The sequence below is a fragment of the Heliangelus exortis genome, chromosome 16 (assembly GCF_036169615.1).
Source record: "Heliangelus exortis chromosome 16, bHelExo1.hap1, whole genome shotgun sequence".
Lineage (NCBI taxonomy): Eukaryota > Metazoa > Chordata > Aves > Apodiformes > Trochilidae > Heliangelus > Heliangelus exortis.
The window spans coordinates 10,385,999-10,401,468 of record NC_092437.1 but is presented as its reverse complement, the minus strand read 5'-3'; the positions used below and the strand labels follow the sequence as shown (position 1 = coordinate 10,401,468).

The window sequence follows — 15,470 nt, the reverse complement described above, 5'->3', positions numbered from 1 at the left end:
TTACTCCTCCCATATGATTTATTGAGGATCTCAGTTTTCAAAGCATGAGTAGCAGTGAGGCCCATTATTCTTTCCAACATGCAAAAGGCACAAGAAAGTCATCAATGTGATTCTGTGCAAAGTGTCTCTAAGAAAACACATAGCGAGGAAATGACAGAAAAGAGCCCCTGATGGAAGAGAAAGCCAAAGTGCCTTCAGGAAAGTGCTGAAAGGTTCTGAAGTGGTTTTACTTTGTCAGAGTCCAGATGTGCTCAGTCGGTGAAAGATGCTTTGCAAATCCGTGAAGCAAAACTCAAGAGACAGAGCCAAAAGGCTTAAAACAATAATCTCCTTCATGTGCCAAAATTCAGGATTGAAGTCAAAATTATTTATCTCAGGAAAAAAGTGTGGCAGCTAGAGACAGACATTAAATTCTTTTTAAAAAAAGCCCACCAAAACCAGACGTAGAAAGTGAATACATTCTAAGAGCAGCTCAATAAAAAATATTCCTTTACATGAAAATAATTTTTAAAATGGATATTTGAACACAAATCCACCTTGACTGTGACCAGCTACTGCACCCTGCTTCCAGGAAAGCCTCCGAGCACGACAGCACAACACCTTCGAGGAGAAGAAAGTCCCAACTACCTGCGTGTGTGAAATGTGACCTGTGAACAATTGGGAGACACAAACGTACAGGACCAAGTATCCACATCCTATTATTGAACTTGGATGTTGGGAAACGTCCCAGGGTTCCCAGCTCTCCCTTTGGAGTGGGCAGGTGCCGGAGGTGGCAGCTCTTCCCGGCGGGCATGGCTGAGCCCGTGAACCCCTGAGCCTCTCACTGGAGTTGAATACTTAAACCTAAAAAAGGCATTTACAAGTTGACGCAAATTTGTTGTTGTTGTTGTTGTCTTATTTCCTTGCAGTATACGTTTCTACTTCTAGACTATGGAATGTTACATTAAACAATATAATTATTCATTACCTTGCTTCAAATTTTGTTACGGTTACTGAGGCTTCATCATAATTTCACACAGCACAGAGACACCAAACTAAACACCAAGCAGCCAGCACTAGATGTATTTTTTCTTTAAGTACCAATAAGCAAAATATCCCATTCCCCCCAGAGATCCCATCAGGAAGGAGGCTCCAAAGAAGGAGGGAGGTTTCCTCTTGACCAGCCTGAAGGCGTTGGGTACCACTGCAGAGAGGAGCGTGGTATGGATATCTCCCAAAACTTTCCTGAAGGCGAAGCGTTTTTGTATCCTGTCGAAGAAGGACTGTAGGTTGGGTCTGCTGCCATCTTCCCAGTATTTCTTAGAGAGTCCCAGAAATTTGAGGCGGTGCAGGGTGGCTCCTAATAAGACATCAGCCAAAGTAAAGACGCAGCCACAGAGCCAGAGTTCACATTTCTGCCCTGGAGAAAGAAGGGACAGAGCAGGCAGGGTAAGAAGAAACCCTTGGGTGTGCACCTAAAGGCTTGCTCAAAAGATCTGGAAAGGCAGGAGCATTTGCTTTGGACCTGGGATGCTTTTTCTCAGCTCTCTGATGTCCCAGGAGAACATCAAGCAGGCTGTGTGATGGAGGATACCTGGGGCCACAGAGCTGGGAATACAAGATGCTCGTTTATAGCCCACATGAAATTGCTGTCTGCAAAATGGCTTTGTGGCCTATCTCCCAGCTTGAGAGCAGGAGAATATGGCATCTTCTTTTACCCAGGAGGTCTCTGGAAAAGGGCCCTTCCCCTGTCTTGAAGGAAGATACAGTGCAGTGACCCCTTCTGATGTGTGAGTGCTCAGAGAGAGCAGCATTGTTTGTCCTTGGCTGCACCAGGATCTGTTTCGGGGGTGTCATATTAACTTGTCCTATTTTAGGGATGTGAGAAATCCTCAGGACTTAAAACCATTTGTTGTCTGGTCTGGCTGTTCTCCCTGTGTGTTGGCAGGGAGGTCCTGCCTCTGCCCCCTCTTCAACAGTGGGGACCCTGTTCTAGGACACCCAAGCAGGCAACATGTTTGTGCTCACAGCCAGGTTTTGGGAAAGGCAAAGCTGAGTGTGAATGCTGGGTGTGAAGAAAGACAATAAAGCACTGATGGCCCTTGATAATGGGTGACCATGCAAATAACCTCACCAGAGAGATATCCAGGAATAAACCAAGCTATTGTTAGGCTGGAAAACATGAGCTCAGGCCAGGATAGTGTTAAACATTCCCCCAGTGCCCTTTTAGTATCAAGGAGCAGGGCTGGGATGGAGCTAAGGGAGGTAGAGGGAGGTGCAAGTAAGGAAGAAGAGAAGAGGGGACACAAATCCGGGCCCCATCCAGCCTGAGCCCCTGGATTTGTACCAGATTCTTAATGTGGCAGTGGCTGTTACATCAGGAAAGGAGAGAGGGGCGCCTTTATTGCACCCCTGCACTGGCACTGGTGCTGCCAGGCTGCCTTCAGGGCCAGGCCTGGGGAATTACTGGTAATTAGCAGCCCTCATTTGTAGCTGCTTGGCAGCCTGCCTAATCCTGCTGGAGGCACAGCCCAAGTGGACAGATTGCTTGTGCCTAATTAGTCAATAAATGTTTTCAGTGACTAATGAATTGTGGGGGTGCCCCTACCAGAGCCTCCTGGGTGCTGTGGGAAACCAGTGGATACCCCAGCTCAGAGGTAAGGAAAGAGGGGCTGAGGTGCCTGCTTGGCTCCTGGGCGAGGAGAAAGCACATGTGAGGATGGTGGTTTTGGGAGAGAGCTGTGACCCAGCCCTACCCTCCTTGTCTCTGGGCTTCTACCTGTTGCTGAGGTCCGGTCACAGCTGGGGTAGAAACACAGGCAAAGGCAACTTGTCCCCTTGCCATCTGCTCCAGCTGGGACCAGTCTGTCCCAGCCAGAAGGTGCCTGTGGCAGGGGGGGTCACCCTGTGCTCCTGCAGCATCTCCCACCCTCTGCCTGCCCGCAAGGCTGCAGGTGGGGCCGGCAGCCCGGGCTGCGTGGGAGGAGAGCTGCTGCACTGCGGATCCTGGGAAGCTGCCAAAGGGTTGGTGCTTGTGCCCGCTGCTGAGATCCCAGCCTGGCAGTGGGCATGGTGAGGGGTGTCTGGGGGCCTGGAGCAGAGGGCAGGACCAGGAGGCACGGAGGGAAGGCAGCGGAGTGCCCGGGAGCCGCCAGCAGCCATCCCGCTGCTCCGGGCACATCCCCCCGGGGCACCTCGTTAGGCGGAGCTCTGCTGAGCTGTCCCAGCTCTGGGGTCGGTTAATGAAGAGTGCTCATTGGAGCCAATTAGGGCAGGCAGGGTTCCGCTGTGAACACCTCAGGGGCTCTCGGCAAAGCCCTGACAGTCCCGGACCTCGGTAGCTCCGCGGGGCCCTTCGGTGCGGCCCGAGGTGACGCACGGCTCCCCGAGGGCAGGGGCAGCTCTGGGGCTGTCCCCCGGCTACCTGCTCTGGGCTCGGCTCTGCAGCTGGCACCGAGGCTCTGGCAGCCACCATCCCTCCTGGGGCCGGGGTTTGGAGCCCTGCAGGTAGCGGGAATGAGAGGATGACGGCGTCATCCCAGGGTAAAGGGCGGGCCGAGCACTGCCCAGCTGTGCCCTTCATCCCCCTCTGCCAGGCACCCAGCAGCACGTATTTGATGATGGAGATGGCTCGTGTCATTCTCCCCCACCCGCTGGTGTTTGACGCAGGTCCTGTGAAGGCTCCCGCCCCTCCAGGGCCCCTCAAACGTCCATCAGGTTTCCCTGCCTGTGCTCTGTTAGGATGTGTCACGGCCTCGAGGCCGGGGTGTCCTTGGCTGCAGGAGATGACCCCACAGAGCTGCCATGGGGACAGGGATCCTGCTGTCCCTGTGGTGATGGACTCCAGGGATGGTTTGCTGGAGGTTTGTAACACCACTGCTTCAGTGCACCCAAAACCAGAAGAACTCAGCAGCAGCCCTGGCCCCACTGAGCAGTTGTCCCGTGGAGGATGTTGATCAGGTGCAAAGCCATCAGCTACTCCTGGTGTTGTACCTCAGCCTTATATGGAAAAACACCCCACAAACACAGCCCATTGCCTACCTTGGTATTCCAGTTTCCTCTTCTCCAGCTCAGCCTCAATCTGGTCTAGCACCATCCCCAGTTCACCAAGGATCTTCTTCAAGTAGTTCACATTGTCGTGCTCCAGGATCTTGGCCTAGGTGGAGAGTGGGGTTAGGATGGGGCAGAGGTCAACACACATCTTTGTGACCATGCAGGGACATGAGGTAACGGGTGCCCATGGAGTGTCCACGGGTCATGTTCCCCCACTGCCAAAGAGATGTGTGTGGTTTGACCCACTTACCATGAGCTTCTTCTGCTTGGAGAGGTAGGGCTCTGATAGCTGTGGCTCCTCTTCATGGTCCAGCTTCATCAGATCAGTGTTGGCATTGGCTAAATGTCCTGGAGGGGGAGAAAGAGAGAGGGGCTTGGGGGGCTGTGTTTGGCAGGGGCAGAGAAGACCTTGTGTCCAAAGCATCCATGTATGTGAAATAGTGTTGTGGCACCAAGAAAAACACCCCAGAGAGCTAAAATGAGCTAAATTCATAGCTTGCTGCTGCCATGCTGCCATACAAGTGGGTGGCTGGGCCACTGCAAGCCCTCCCAAGGGCACATGGCTCCTCCAGCCCTCCCATTCTCTCATGGCAGGGCAGTGCTGGTTGTGGGGTAGAGCAGATCCCTTTCCCTAGCCATGGTCAGGCTCAGCTCTGGGTTTCAGAGAGGGAGTCACCTCTTTGTTTCCTCTGCTGGATTCAGGTTGGAGCAGCCAGCAGATCTCTGTCTCTCTCTGACTGTTTTAAGAACATCCCTGAGCTTCCGCATAACCAGGTTCCTGCAGCTCCACTCCCAGCAGGTCGATCCTTTGGGCTGGTTTTATACACATTGGTGTAGATGCAGAGCAGCACAGGAGGGGATGTGCCCTCCAGAATGAAGCTGTCCCACCCCAGCTCAGTGCCTGGGGATGCGATGGGATCATGTGGAGCCCATTGGGAGTGTGGGGGAGATGCCCACCCTCCTCCCTCCCAGAGCACAGGGAGAATCCAAAGGGCTTTGTGCAGTGTAGAATAGGAGATGCAGAGTAACACCTTAGGGATAACACAAATTACCTGAAGCTGGGCTAATGTCTTCCTGCTAGAACCATCTGTCTCTCCGTCCTTGTTCCCTCCAGCAAGGGCTTGGCTGTGCTGGTGTGTGGGTGCAGGAGGTGCCAGGGATGGTTGGGGCTGCAGCCAGCAGCAGGCTGCATGCTGCCACAAAATGGTGAAATTCTCTGTTTTCCACTAAAAGCCTTGAAGCTCGTGCTCACTAAGGCACCCAGCTGGCTCTCCTGGGGCTGTAACTTGGAGGGAAGCCTGGATGACACCCTGGTTTCATTCTCCTGTTCCCAGTGGGAGAACCTGGCCTTCAGTTCACTCTCTCCTTGGGACGCAACTATGTGGATTTTCCTTGGAAGCTGAGACATTGCCTCGGTGTAGGGGATGTGCCCCACTGGCACTGGGGCATCCCACAGACCTGCCGCAGCCCCACTGTTGCTATGGCTTGGGAAAAATACCACCAGCAAGGAGGTTTGGACAGAGAGGTCTCTCTAAGTGCCTGGGAAGAGTCCTGAGAGGGTGATGCAAGGCAAATGGGGTCTGAAGCCACCACAGCAGCACCCTCTGAGGAGGGAATGGTCTCTGCACCCTGCATCTGCCCACACGACACTTGGTGACCCAGGGCAAGCTGCCTGTGCAGGGTGTGAGCAGAGGCAGGGCAGGGCATGAGATACACCCCAGGAACAGCCTGTTTCCCTCTGTGTGCAAGTGCATCCCTTTTCAGAGGGACCATCTGTGACCCGGGAAAGCTGGAGGGGGTGGAACAGTGTTTGCTACAGGCACCATTTGTGTCCAGAGCCTAAAGGAGGGGAGAGATATGGGGCAGGTTGGTGCCCTCCTAGCAAGGTCACTTTTCTGGCAAGGGACTCTCTCCTGGAGTGATCCTTGCAGGGGAGTTATATTAAGCATCGTCAATGTTTCATGAGCACTTGAAGGTCAGGTACACAATCTTGTGCAGATTCATCCACATTCTGCAGCTCCATCTGGCTGTGCCCTCCCACCTTTGCACTTAGGGCTGCAGGAGGAAGAAGAGCAAACTCCCGTGTCTCAGAGAGCTGGACAAGAAGTGTGCATGGCCCACGGGAGCCCAGACACCCCTGGGGTTAGGTTAGGAAGCCTCTGCAGGGTGCCTGCAGCTCCCAAATTAGCTGGGCTTTGCCTTTTCCCAGCTCTGCCCCTGCCGGTGTTGGTGGAAAAGGGAGGTGAGCAAGAGCAGGGTGTCTGGCAGGGCTGCGGAGCCGAAGGGAACCTAAAGGAAGGGCTGGGGGAGCCGTCCCGGGGCAGCCCTGCTGGAGAGGCGACTTACTGCGGATCTCAGCGGTCGCGTACTTTGGGATCATGGAGTCGGTGGTGAGCTCGGGATGCAGGATGCAGCCGTGTGTGTAGGCGTCCATGGGGAGCGAGTCCAGCAGCTCCCGGTACTGCAGCACCCGGGAGTGCAGGAGACTGCCCGGCTCCGGGATCAGCTGGGTGACGTTTTCTGGGAGAGCAACGGGAAATGTGTTAGGGTGACACTCATCAGGGGCTCTTTAGCACGCACAGGACCCTGGTGGGCAGTCCTGGATTGTCCTCTCCCTGTCCCAGCCAGGAACCAGCCCATGCTGAGGGGCAAACCCGCAGGACACGGGGATGTGTGTGTGTCATTACCCAGCCCCCTGTCCCAGGAGTTCAGAGCACCTTTTAAGCCCTTTGCTTCTGCAGCCCCTGAATTTGTACACTGGTTGCCCATCTTTCAGAAGGGGAACAAAATCTCCCTCTTCTGCAGAAAAGAGGTAAAACATGGAGATTTGTGTTTGGGATCTCCTGAGTTACATGTTCTTTACACCAGTTGCAACGAGGCACCTTGGGCTTCCTGGAAAATCCCATCCAAAAAGGGCCATCAGGGAGCTGATGACCGAGGAAGGAGCCCAGCACATTCTTCCTCCTCACCTGCAGGAGCAGCCCTCACCCTGGCTGGCTCTGCTCCTTCTTGTCTTATTGAGTTTTATTAATCTTTTGTAGATAGCAGTTTGTATCCTGCTCTTTTTTATTGCACCTTCAGCTCAAAATACATGGCAAATGACACCACAAGGAGCAAAACGTTGCTGTTCTCTCCCCCAAGAATATCAGGTCTGTTTTTTAATGGGATCATAAATGTTCATGGCCTTTGCAGATAACAGTAAGTAAGTGATGAGTAAATTTTCCACTGGGACTTGGTTCTCCCAGTTGCCTGGAAGCTCAGGCCAAGCCATTGGCAGAAGGACTTTGGCAGACACGGCCAATATGGCCCCTTAATGGAGAGCCTGAAATGACACTTCTGCCCAGCCCCACTGGCAGGAGGAAGGCTGCAGGCACAGGGATGCAGCTTGTCCTGCCCAGGGCTGGACATCATTGTGCCAGCCAGCAGCTGCAGCTGGGCAGCAACCAGGGAAATTTTGGCAGCTCCTGCACTGCAAACCTCTTACCAGCTCTGGTCCGTGGTTTCTCTGCTGGAAGGCTCCATAAAATTTGTTCAGACTGATGAGCATCAGTGTTACTGTCCCCTGAGCCAGGGGAGGGCTTGGTATCTCCCTTCTGGCTGCCTGCACTGCCTGAACTCCAGCTCTCCAAGCAGGGATTTTCCATCCCAGAAAAGTGGCTGGCTGGATGAAATAATAATAACAACTGACCTATAGCCTGCATGCTCCTTCCACAGGGCTCCCAGCCAGCACCCAAAGAGCTGGTGCTGAGGCTGGAAACCAGCACAGGCACAGAGTGACTGCCCCGGCTGCAGTGAGATGGAGTGACCACAATGAAATAGCAGAGTGCTGGCTGCCAGCCCATGCCCTGCAGCACGTCCCAGGGAGGTTTTTCACTGGGACAGCACTGGCTCTGCCTTTGCACCCTATGGCACACTTAAGTGTATGGGCTGCTGTCATTTATAGCCAGCAAGTGATGGGCTGGGCAAAGGTGGGATGGGGGGAGGTCCTTCTGACAGCCCCTTACCCGGGCTGTGAGAAACATTGTCCCTGGGCATCCTGACAGTGGTTTCTTGGCACTGCTGGGCCATGCCCTAGTGAGAAGTACCCTCAAAGGTGGTTTATTGGCACTGTTCCCTGCTTTTTTTTTTTGAGAACAGAAAACCACTGCTTCTCACACCCCCCTTACTGACAGCAGACCCCCAGAGTGTGTGTAAGCAGCTATAAAAGGCTGTACTCCCAGCCCAGGGGAAAACCAAACTCATTGAACACATCTTCTCATCCAGGCATTTGCAAGCTCTGCACGTTTCTGCTCCGTGGGTGGTTCCCCCCTGACCAACACCCCAGCACCCAGGGAACATTTTTGGCAGTCAGTGCTGGGGGAGACTGCGCAGGGCAGGGTGTGCAGCAGGAAGTGATGCTCTGGGCCCCCCTCCCTCTGCCCGGGAGCTTTCCTCTCCATTTCTCAGCAAAAAGGTAAGAACTTGCACCTGGCTGGAAAATCTCAACAATAAGAGTTTCCCAGTGCATGGGCAGCAGTGTCCCCCTCCTGCTGGGGACAGCCTGTTGTCACATATGCCAGACCACCTGCCCTTCACAGAAACTGGGTGAACAATGTGGGGAAGCATCCTCACAGACTGATGCTTCTCACTGTCCCTTGGTCCCAAGGCTGCCATTCCTTGGGCTCCTCCTGACTGATCCCATCCCCGTTGCCCCCACCAGCAGCCAGCATTATGCCTACTCCAAGCAGCACCAGCACGATGGGGCCAGGAGAGGACAGCAGCTGAGCTGTCAAGATGCCCTTGCATCTTGGGATCTATCTTGGGAGCTATTTTGAGATGGTTTTGATGTCTGTGTTGCAAGGGGGGATGGATGCCGGGGCGAACGTCGTGATGGCAGAGCCTGAGCTCCCTGCTCAGCTTTGAAGCTTCCCTGGCAGAGTGTCCCAGCCTGAAAGCCCAGAGGGTGAGGGAAAGAAGGACAAAGGGACATGAGATGCTGGAGAGAGGCTGCTTACTGCAGTGGCCGTGCAAAGAGCCACCTTCCAGCACTGTCTCAGCATCCTGGTGTTCTGGGCTCGGCCAGCTGCTGACTGCAGCCTTTCTCCAAGGAAAATAAGAGCTTCCCTCCCCTGGCTGTCCCTTCCTTTGGGTTTGTGTCATATCACCCTCCCATGGTCCCCAGTGCTTCTGGCTTTCTTTGACTTTAAAGATGTGGTTTTCTCTGAAGGATGCTGGCATGTCCTGCCCATGGCCAGTGGCACTGGGCTCATTGAGGAAGGGAAGAGGGGCAGCAGCACCCAGCCCAAACCCACCTTCTCTCAGCAGGGCCACTTATAGGGAGTTACTGGGGTTTTTATACTGTTACCTGAGGCCAAAGTACAAAGGTGGCCACACCCAGAAATATTCCCAGAGGTTGTGGCTCTGGTGAGATGCCACCATGCACATCAGGGACAGAGGGTAACAGTCTGGTTTGAGAGCCTCTGTGGCAGAAAAAGAGGGGACCCAGCTACAGTTCAGAGCTTCCCAGCAACACTTCTAAGGGACATTTGGGGATTTCTGAAGGGAATCCTCAATTTTAATGGGAAAACGTAAAAGTCTGGGGAGAGCTGGTGGCTTGATGGTCTTCTGGTGTAAAGCTGAACCTTTAAAGGAAAAAGTGGTGGCGTTTGGCAAACAGCATCTGGATTAGACCAGAGTTTCCCCCAAGATGCAGCCCACTCCCCCACCCCCATTACCTCCCGTGAAGTTCTTCTCCATGTAGTCGATGATCTGGTTGTAATCACTGATGATGTTGTCCTTGTGGATGATGACAGGCACCTCCTCCCCCAGGTTGAGCCTCATGAACCAGGGCTCCTTGTGCTCCAACACGGGCATGCTGACATCCCTCTCCTCACAGGGCAGCCCCTTCTCTGCTATCACCAGACGCACCTGGGGAGCAAGGAGCCAGGGAGAAAGTGCTCAGACCCCACATTGATCCAGCCCTGAAAGGAACCCTGAAATCCCCACCACCACCCCATTGCACCCCTGACCCTCCCCTGCTGCTCCAGCTCAGCCATGTGCTAGGACACAGCTTGTCCTGCAAGCAGCAGCCCTTGGCATGGGGCCACTGCAAAATCCAGGCAGCAGATCAAAGATTTCTCCTAAACCCATCCTAACGCTGCAGGATGGACCATCCTCCCTCTGGCTGCTAGTGCCCATGCCACAGGTGGAGGGGTGGACACCCTCCATCCCCACCCCACAGGTGGAGGGAGACAGCAGCTCCCCAGCTGGAGGGAATCAGTGATGCTGCTCTGGCTCCTCATATAACCCCAGCACAGCCCCAGGGAGGATGTAGAGGCTGCAGCTTTACACTCAGTGGTGCTACTGCCTGGCTGGAGGAGGCTTGGGTGCCAGCTCAGGTATGCCCTGCTCCCAGGGGTGGGCTCTGGCTTTACTGTCTTGTGGGTGGGCAAGCCAGGCCTGGCAGCACAGAGGGGCAGGAGTGGGTCTGGGTGTGGGGCACAGTCCCCATCACCCACGGGCAGCCCTCAGGACTCGTCCTGCTGCTTTGCTCTGTGCTGGAGGTGGTGTTGGATATGTATTCAGGGGTGGCATTTTAGGCCTCTGGGTTATAAAAAACTGGCTGTTATGAACTAAGTATGTCAAGCAGGCAAAATAAAAAAAGCCTTGAGGGATGTGAGACAGTCACATTTCACAGAACCACTGAATGAGGGAAACACATTTGTTTTCCTCCAGCCTGCAGCAGCTAAAAATATAGCTTAACAAATATAAGTGTTTCTATCAGTACTTCAGAGTTCCTGGGGAGCTGGTAATTATCTACAGGGCTGGCAATTTAATTTTTTCTTTCAAAAATCAAATAAGGAAAAGCCTAGTTCCTGGACTGCAACTTGCTCTTGGCCTTTTTTTTTTTTTTTTTTTTTTTTTTTTTTTTTTTTTTTTACTCCTGGCTGATGGATAAACACTGTCCAGGACCACCCAGGGCATCTGTCTTGAAAATCCCAGTGCTTCCTTTCTCTGCTACCAAAAGCAGAGGCCAAAGGCCTGGCAGGAGGCAGCCGCTGGGCATGGGGCAGTACAGGCAGGAGGGCTCAGCTCCTGGCATAACCCTGGTACCCACAGACATGGGAGCCCCTGCCCAGACCCCCCAGCTGGTCCCTGCAGCACTGGCGCGGCTGCAATGAGGAACCTTGTGTGAAAACCCATAAACCTCCAAAAATCCCTTTGCAAGCAGGGCCAGATCCTGGGGGAGGGGGTCTCAAGATCCTTCCCAAAACAGCCCCCAGCACCGATGGTGGTTCCGAGCAGGTCCCGGGGAAGAGGAGGAAAAGCTTTGCCCGCAGCCGGCTGGGAGCAGAACTCCTCTGCAGGGAGTCCCCGCACAGCCCCCGCCACCCCCAGCTCGCCAGCCCGGGCTCGCCCACCCTCCCGCACACCCTTCTGGTCCCAAAACCGAAGCTCGAAGCGGTGTCGGGGGTGCTGGGGCTGTGCTGTCCCCAGCCCCGCCGACGTGAGGCCGGTTGTAGGAAACCCCCAGCACAAAGTGCCCGAACCGCTGCCTCCCCGCCCGCTGGTGGCCAAAGGAGCGAGACAAAAGCCAGCAGCGAGCCCGGGGCGAGGCGGGGAGCCTGGCGGGCCCGTCCCTGGCAGGTGCGGACCGGGAACCCGTTCGTCACCCGCTGCCGGTGGCGGCAAAGCCGAACATGTGGAGCCAACCCTGCAGGGAGCATCCTCCCCGTCCCTTGTGCCCGGCAGCAGGAACACCCGGCTCTGCCCTTGGCCTCCCCGGCAGGGGGTCCTGGAATAGGGGGGAGACGCTGTGTTTCTCCCACCCCGCCGAGTAGCCTTCTCCCCGTTTAATATCTATGGCATGAGATCTAAGGCTGGGAGGAGAAGGGTGGATTTGCTACACAGCTGCTGTGAATCAAAATGAGCATTTACTATTGCCCGGAAAATGTGATTCCCGGCTGTTCAGCCCCAGGAGCCTCGCACGGAGCAGGGGCACCTCGGGAACGGGATTTCCAGGGTGCTGCTGCAATGTCAGAGGTGAAGCATCTCTGCGTGCTGGGGTCTGACCCCCGGAAGGAGCTCAGCTCCAGGGCTGCCTCCCCCTCTCCCAGCAGCAGGGTGGTCCCAGGGCCCTGCTCAGCCTTTGTCTCCGCTCCTGGCCCTGCCGGAGTGGGGCTGTGAGCCAGCACAAAGCCAAGGCGGTTCCTGGTGCGAGCTGCCATCCCAAAGCAAAAGCAGGATTTGGCTGAGCCCCCCCCGTCCTCCATCCCCTCCCAGGCAGATGCTGTTAAAATGCAGAACCGCAGGTACAAAAGAGCTGCCCGGCCGAATGCTGCTGCCCTAGCCAGCCCTGGGGATGAGCCCCTGGGTCTCCCTGACAGTGCATCCATCCTCTCCAGGCAAGGGGATGCCCCGGGGAGTGGAGGTGATTCTTCCCGGGGAACCCATCCGAGCGATTTTCTTAATTTTTTTTTTTTTTAATTTTTTTTTTTTAATTTTTTTTTTTTTTTTTTTTTTACCTTTTGTGAGCTGAAGGACTGGGTCCAGTGATACAAAACCAGTCTGTCCTGGGATTTGAGAGCGGGGTCTGTCGGGTCCTGGTTTTCCTCCCCTTCCGTGGATTTCCCTGCGTCGTTCTCCAGCGCCGAGATGGGCCACCAGCTGCAGTTGGTGGGAGTAACATTATTGGGAGTCGCCATGACAGCCTGCGAGCGAGCGGGGATGAGGGACGAGGGAGCGAGCGGCGCTAGCCCAGCATCACATGGGCTCCTGCCAGCAGCATCACTCCCGGGGCAGCTCCAGCTCCCCGGCTGGGGTGGGCAGCGTGGGGCGGTGGGCGCCGGGGGTCACAGGAGAGGATGGAGGTGGGGGTGAAATCCCAGCCCGTCCCCGCTCGTGGCGGGGCTCCCACGGAAACGTGCGGGCATCGCTTCAATAGGCGAGTGTGTCAGCAGCGGAGGCTCCTGCTGCCTGCCAGCTCGGCAATCCAGGGCAGCTCCAGCCCCTGCAGCTCCTCAGGAAGATTTTGCAGCAGAGATTAAGATTTAATTTTTTTTTTTTTTTTTTTTTTTTGACTGGTGTTGACATGGCAGATAGGCAATAAATAGCCACGTTGTTGGATACTGGTTTTTAAATGTCTAGCAGGTATCTTGCCTGCCTCGCAGCTTTCATGGGAAGAAGCAGCGCTGGCTCTTTAAAGGTCCTCGGTGATTTTTGGAAGAATACAGATTAATTACTGCCTAATGGGTGTTATGTAGCCTATCCCGGGGAAGAGCCCAGGAGCCCTCAGTGTGCCAGAGCCCCAGTGTATCCATCCCAACCAGACAGACATCCTGCACCAAACAGGCACGGCTGGGAGGCACTGCCAGAGTTAGCAAGGTGTGGCACAATTGCAAACCCGCCGGGTTTCCCATGCTCGGAGAGTGCCGGGGCTTCTGGAGCTGCTGCTCTCCAGGCACTACGAGCATCACCCAGAGGTTTGCAGACAAATGTGTGCAGACAGCAGACAGCTTTCTGGACACAGCAACGTGGGCATTTGGGCCTGTGCTTCAGGACACTTGGTTTTCTCACACTCCATCTCTGGCAATCTGGGAGGCTGGAGATAACTTCCCATACTGGGACTATCTGTCAGTGCCAGGGGGGTAAAACCAGCCTGGTTAAGTGGGTTGCAGGGGCAGGTTGTGGAGAGGATGGAGTAGAGGGCTCTGCAGGCACAGGGAGCCAGCCTGTATCAAGCACTGCACAAGGGCTCTGGGTGCAAACACATCCACTCCAAGCATTGCTCCCATCTCCAGCCGCAGTAGAGTTGGTGAGGGTTGCCCCAGGTGTGGAAGGGAACAGGGGAGGGTTTGGGAGAGCTGGTTCAAGTGGGGAAACTGGGGCATGCTTTGTCAAAAAGCATTGGGAGGAAATGGGGTCAAACTGGTACCCAGCCCCATGAGCAGAGTGAAAGCAGCAGTTTTCTGGGTACTGGGAGGTGAAAATGAATACACTGGTGTTGTGAAGCCCTGGCCCTGCTGTGTGTGTGTGTCTGTCTGTCTGTCTGCAGGAGGTAATAGGGGTGGGTTGTTAGTCTAGGATGTCTTATGCTCTGCCCTGCTTCCTCCCTGACACCTACCCCACAGGCAGCAAGCCCCAAAACCATCCTGTCCCCAGCCCAGGGCTTTCTCCAGTACTGCCAGAGCCCCCACGTTGGTCTTGGGGACACCCTTAGGGAAAGCCTCTTCGTTGGCCTCTGCTCTGGGGCTGCAAATTCAGTGTAGTGGCCTGAGTTTATGCAAACTTGGAGAAAACTTAGCTTTTTAGAGCTGGCCCCATGGTGCAGCATCCTGCCCTCTGCCCTGCAGCCTCCCCTCCTTTCCGCTCTGCACGGGACGGATCTTGCTGCCCAAGAAGCCTCTTTTGGGGCTCCTTTCAGTGGAAGGGGACACCTTTGGGCTTAGAAAAGGAAAGGAGCAATTTGACCAAGCAGAGGGGTTGTTTCCGGAGGATCGCTGTCCAGAAAGCCCCATCTAGTGGCGCGTTTAGAGATGAATTAACGCTGCGCCTTTGAGAATGAAAAATCGACAAATCGGTTCATCCCTCTGGGTCCGGCCCGTACGCGCCGCCTCTGGAGGTACTTCTGTATTTAGCTGGGCTTTGGCTTGCTAAATAGCGCAAGGCTTGGGGACAAGATAGGTGCCAGCCCCCTTATGGGGTGCCCTGACCTTGTGTGACCTTGATATCATCCCCAGCCTGCCAGCCTGGAAAGGGGCTGATGCTGGGCTGCCCCACGGGATGCTGTGAGGTGAGGTCTGGTGGCACTGGCAGAGCCCTGGCAGAAGGTGCCATCGGGGCAGGACTGCAGGTGCTGCTGGTTTGGGAATACACAATCTGGGGTGTCTTGTGTCGGAGCTGATGCAAACATTACAGAAGGGAGACAGCAGGCGGCTGGAGTCGGTCACAGGACTTTGCCAACACAGAAACACCTTCCCTGTTCTAGAAGGAACGGGTGGAAATCAGGCTGTAGAATCAGCTCCATTGATTTTTAATTTTTTTTTCCCTGGGTGGCCTGATTCAGCATCTGCCAGTGTAAAGCTAGGACTTGATTTGGCTTCCATAGAGTGAGAAATAAATTTCATTGATCCAGGGCGCCCTTCTGCATCCCACTGAGGTTGAACTGAGTCCTGAGACAAGGCAAGCAAGTAACTTATGAAGTGCTGGGGGCTGAGAGAGTAGTGAGAGCCACTGAAAAAAACAAACCACCCTGGGTCTGCTCGAATAGGAAGTAGAGAGGTAGGATCTGCTGTCTCCAAAAGTTTAAAATATATTCTCCCGTAAATCAACCGAGGGCACGTCCTAGAGCATCCCTGGACAGGAAAAATTCCCTGGGCTTGTTGGGGCAGGCAGAGCAGCAGGCTGGGAGCAGTAAGGTGGGCAGGGCTCTACTCAGCACAGCTTGCACCAGGCACCTC

General features: G+C 54.8%; 1 protein-coding gene across 1 annotated transcript; it reads right to left on the bottom strand.

Moving 5' to 3' along the window:
- Positions 1–13,016, bottom strand: GDAP1L1 (ganglioside induced differentiation associated protein 1 like 1). Its single transcript, XM_071759347.1, has 6 exons — positions 12,537–13,016; positions 9,747–9,939; positions 6,379–6,552; positions 4,283–4,380; positions 4,021–4,135; positions 1–1,399 (listed from the first exon to the last, which is right to left on the bottom strand). The coding sequence occupies exons 1-6, from the start codon at positions 12,714–12,716 to the stop codon at positions 1,056–1,058; spliced, it is 1,104 nt and encodes a 367-aa protein (XP_071615448.1). The 5' UTR covers positions 12,717–13,016; the 3' UTR covers positions 1–1,055.
- Between the last annotated feature and the right edge of the window lie 2,454 nt (positions 13,017–15,470).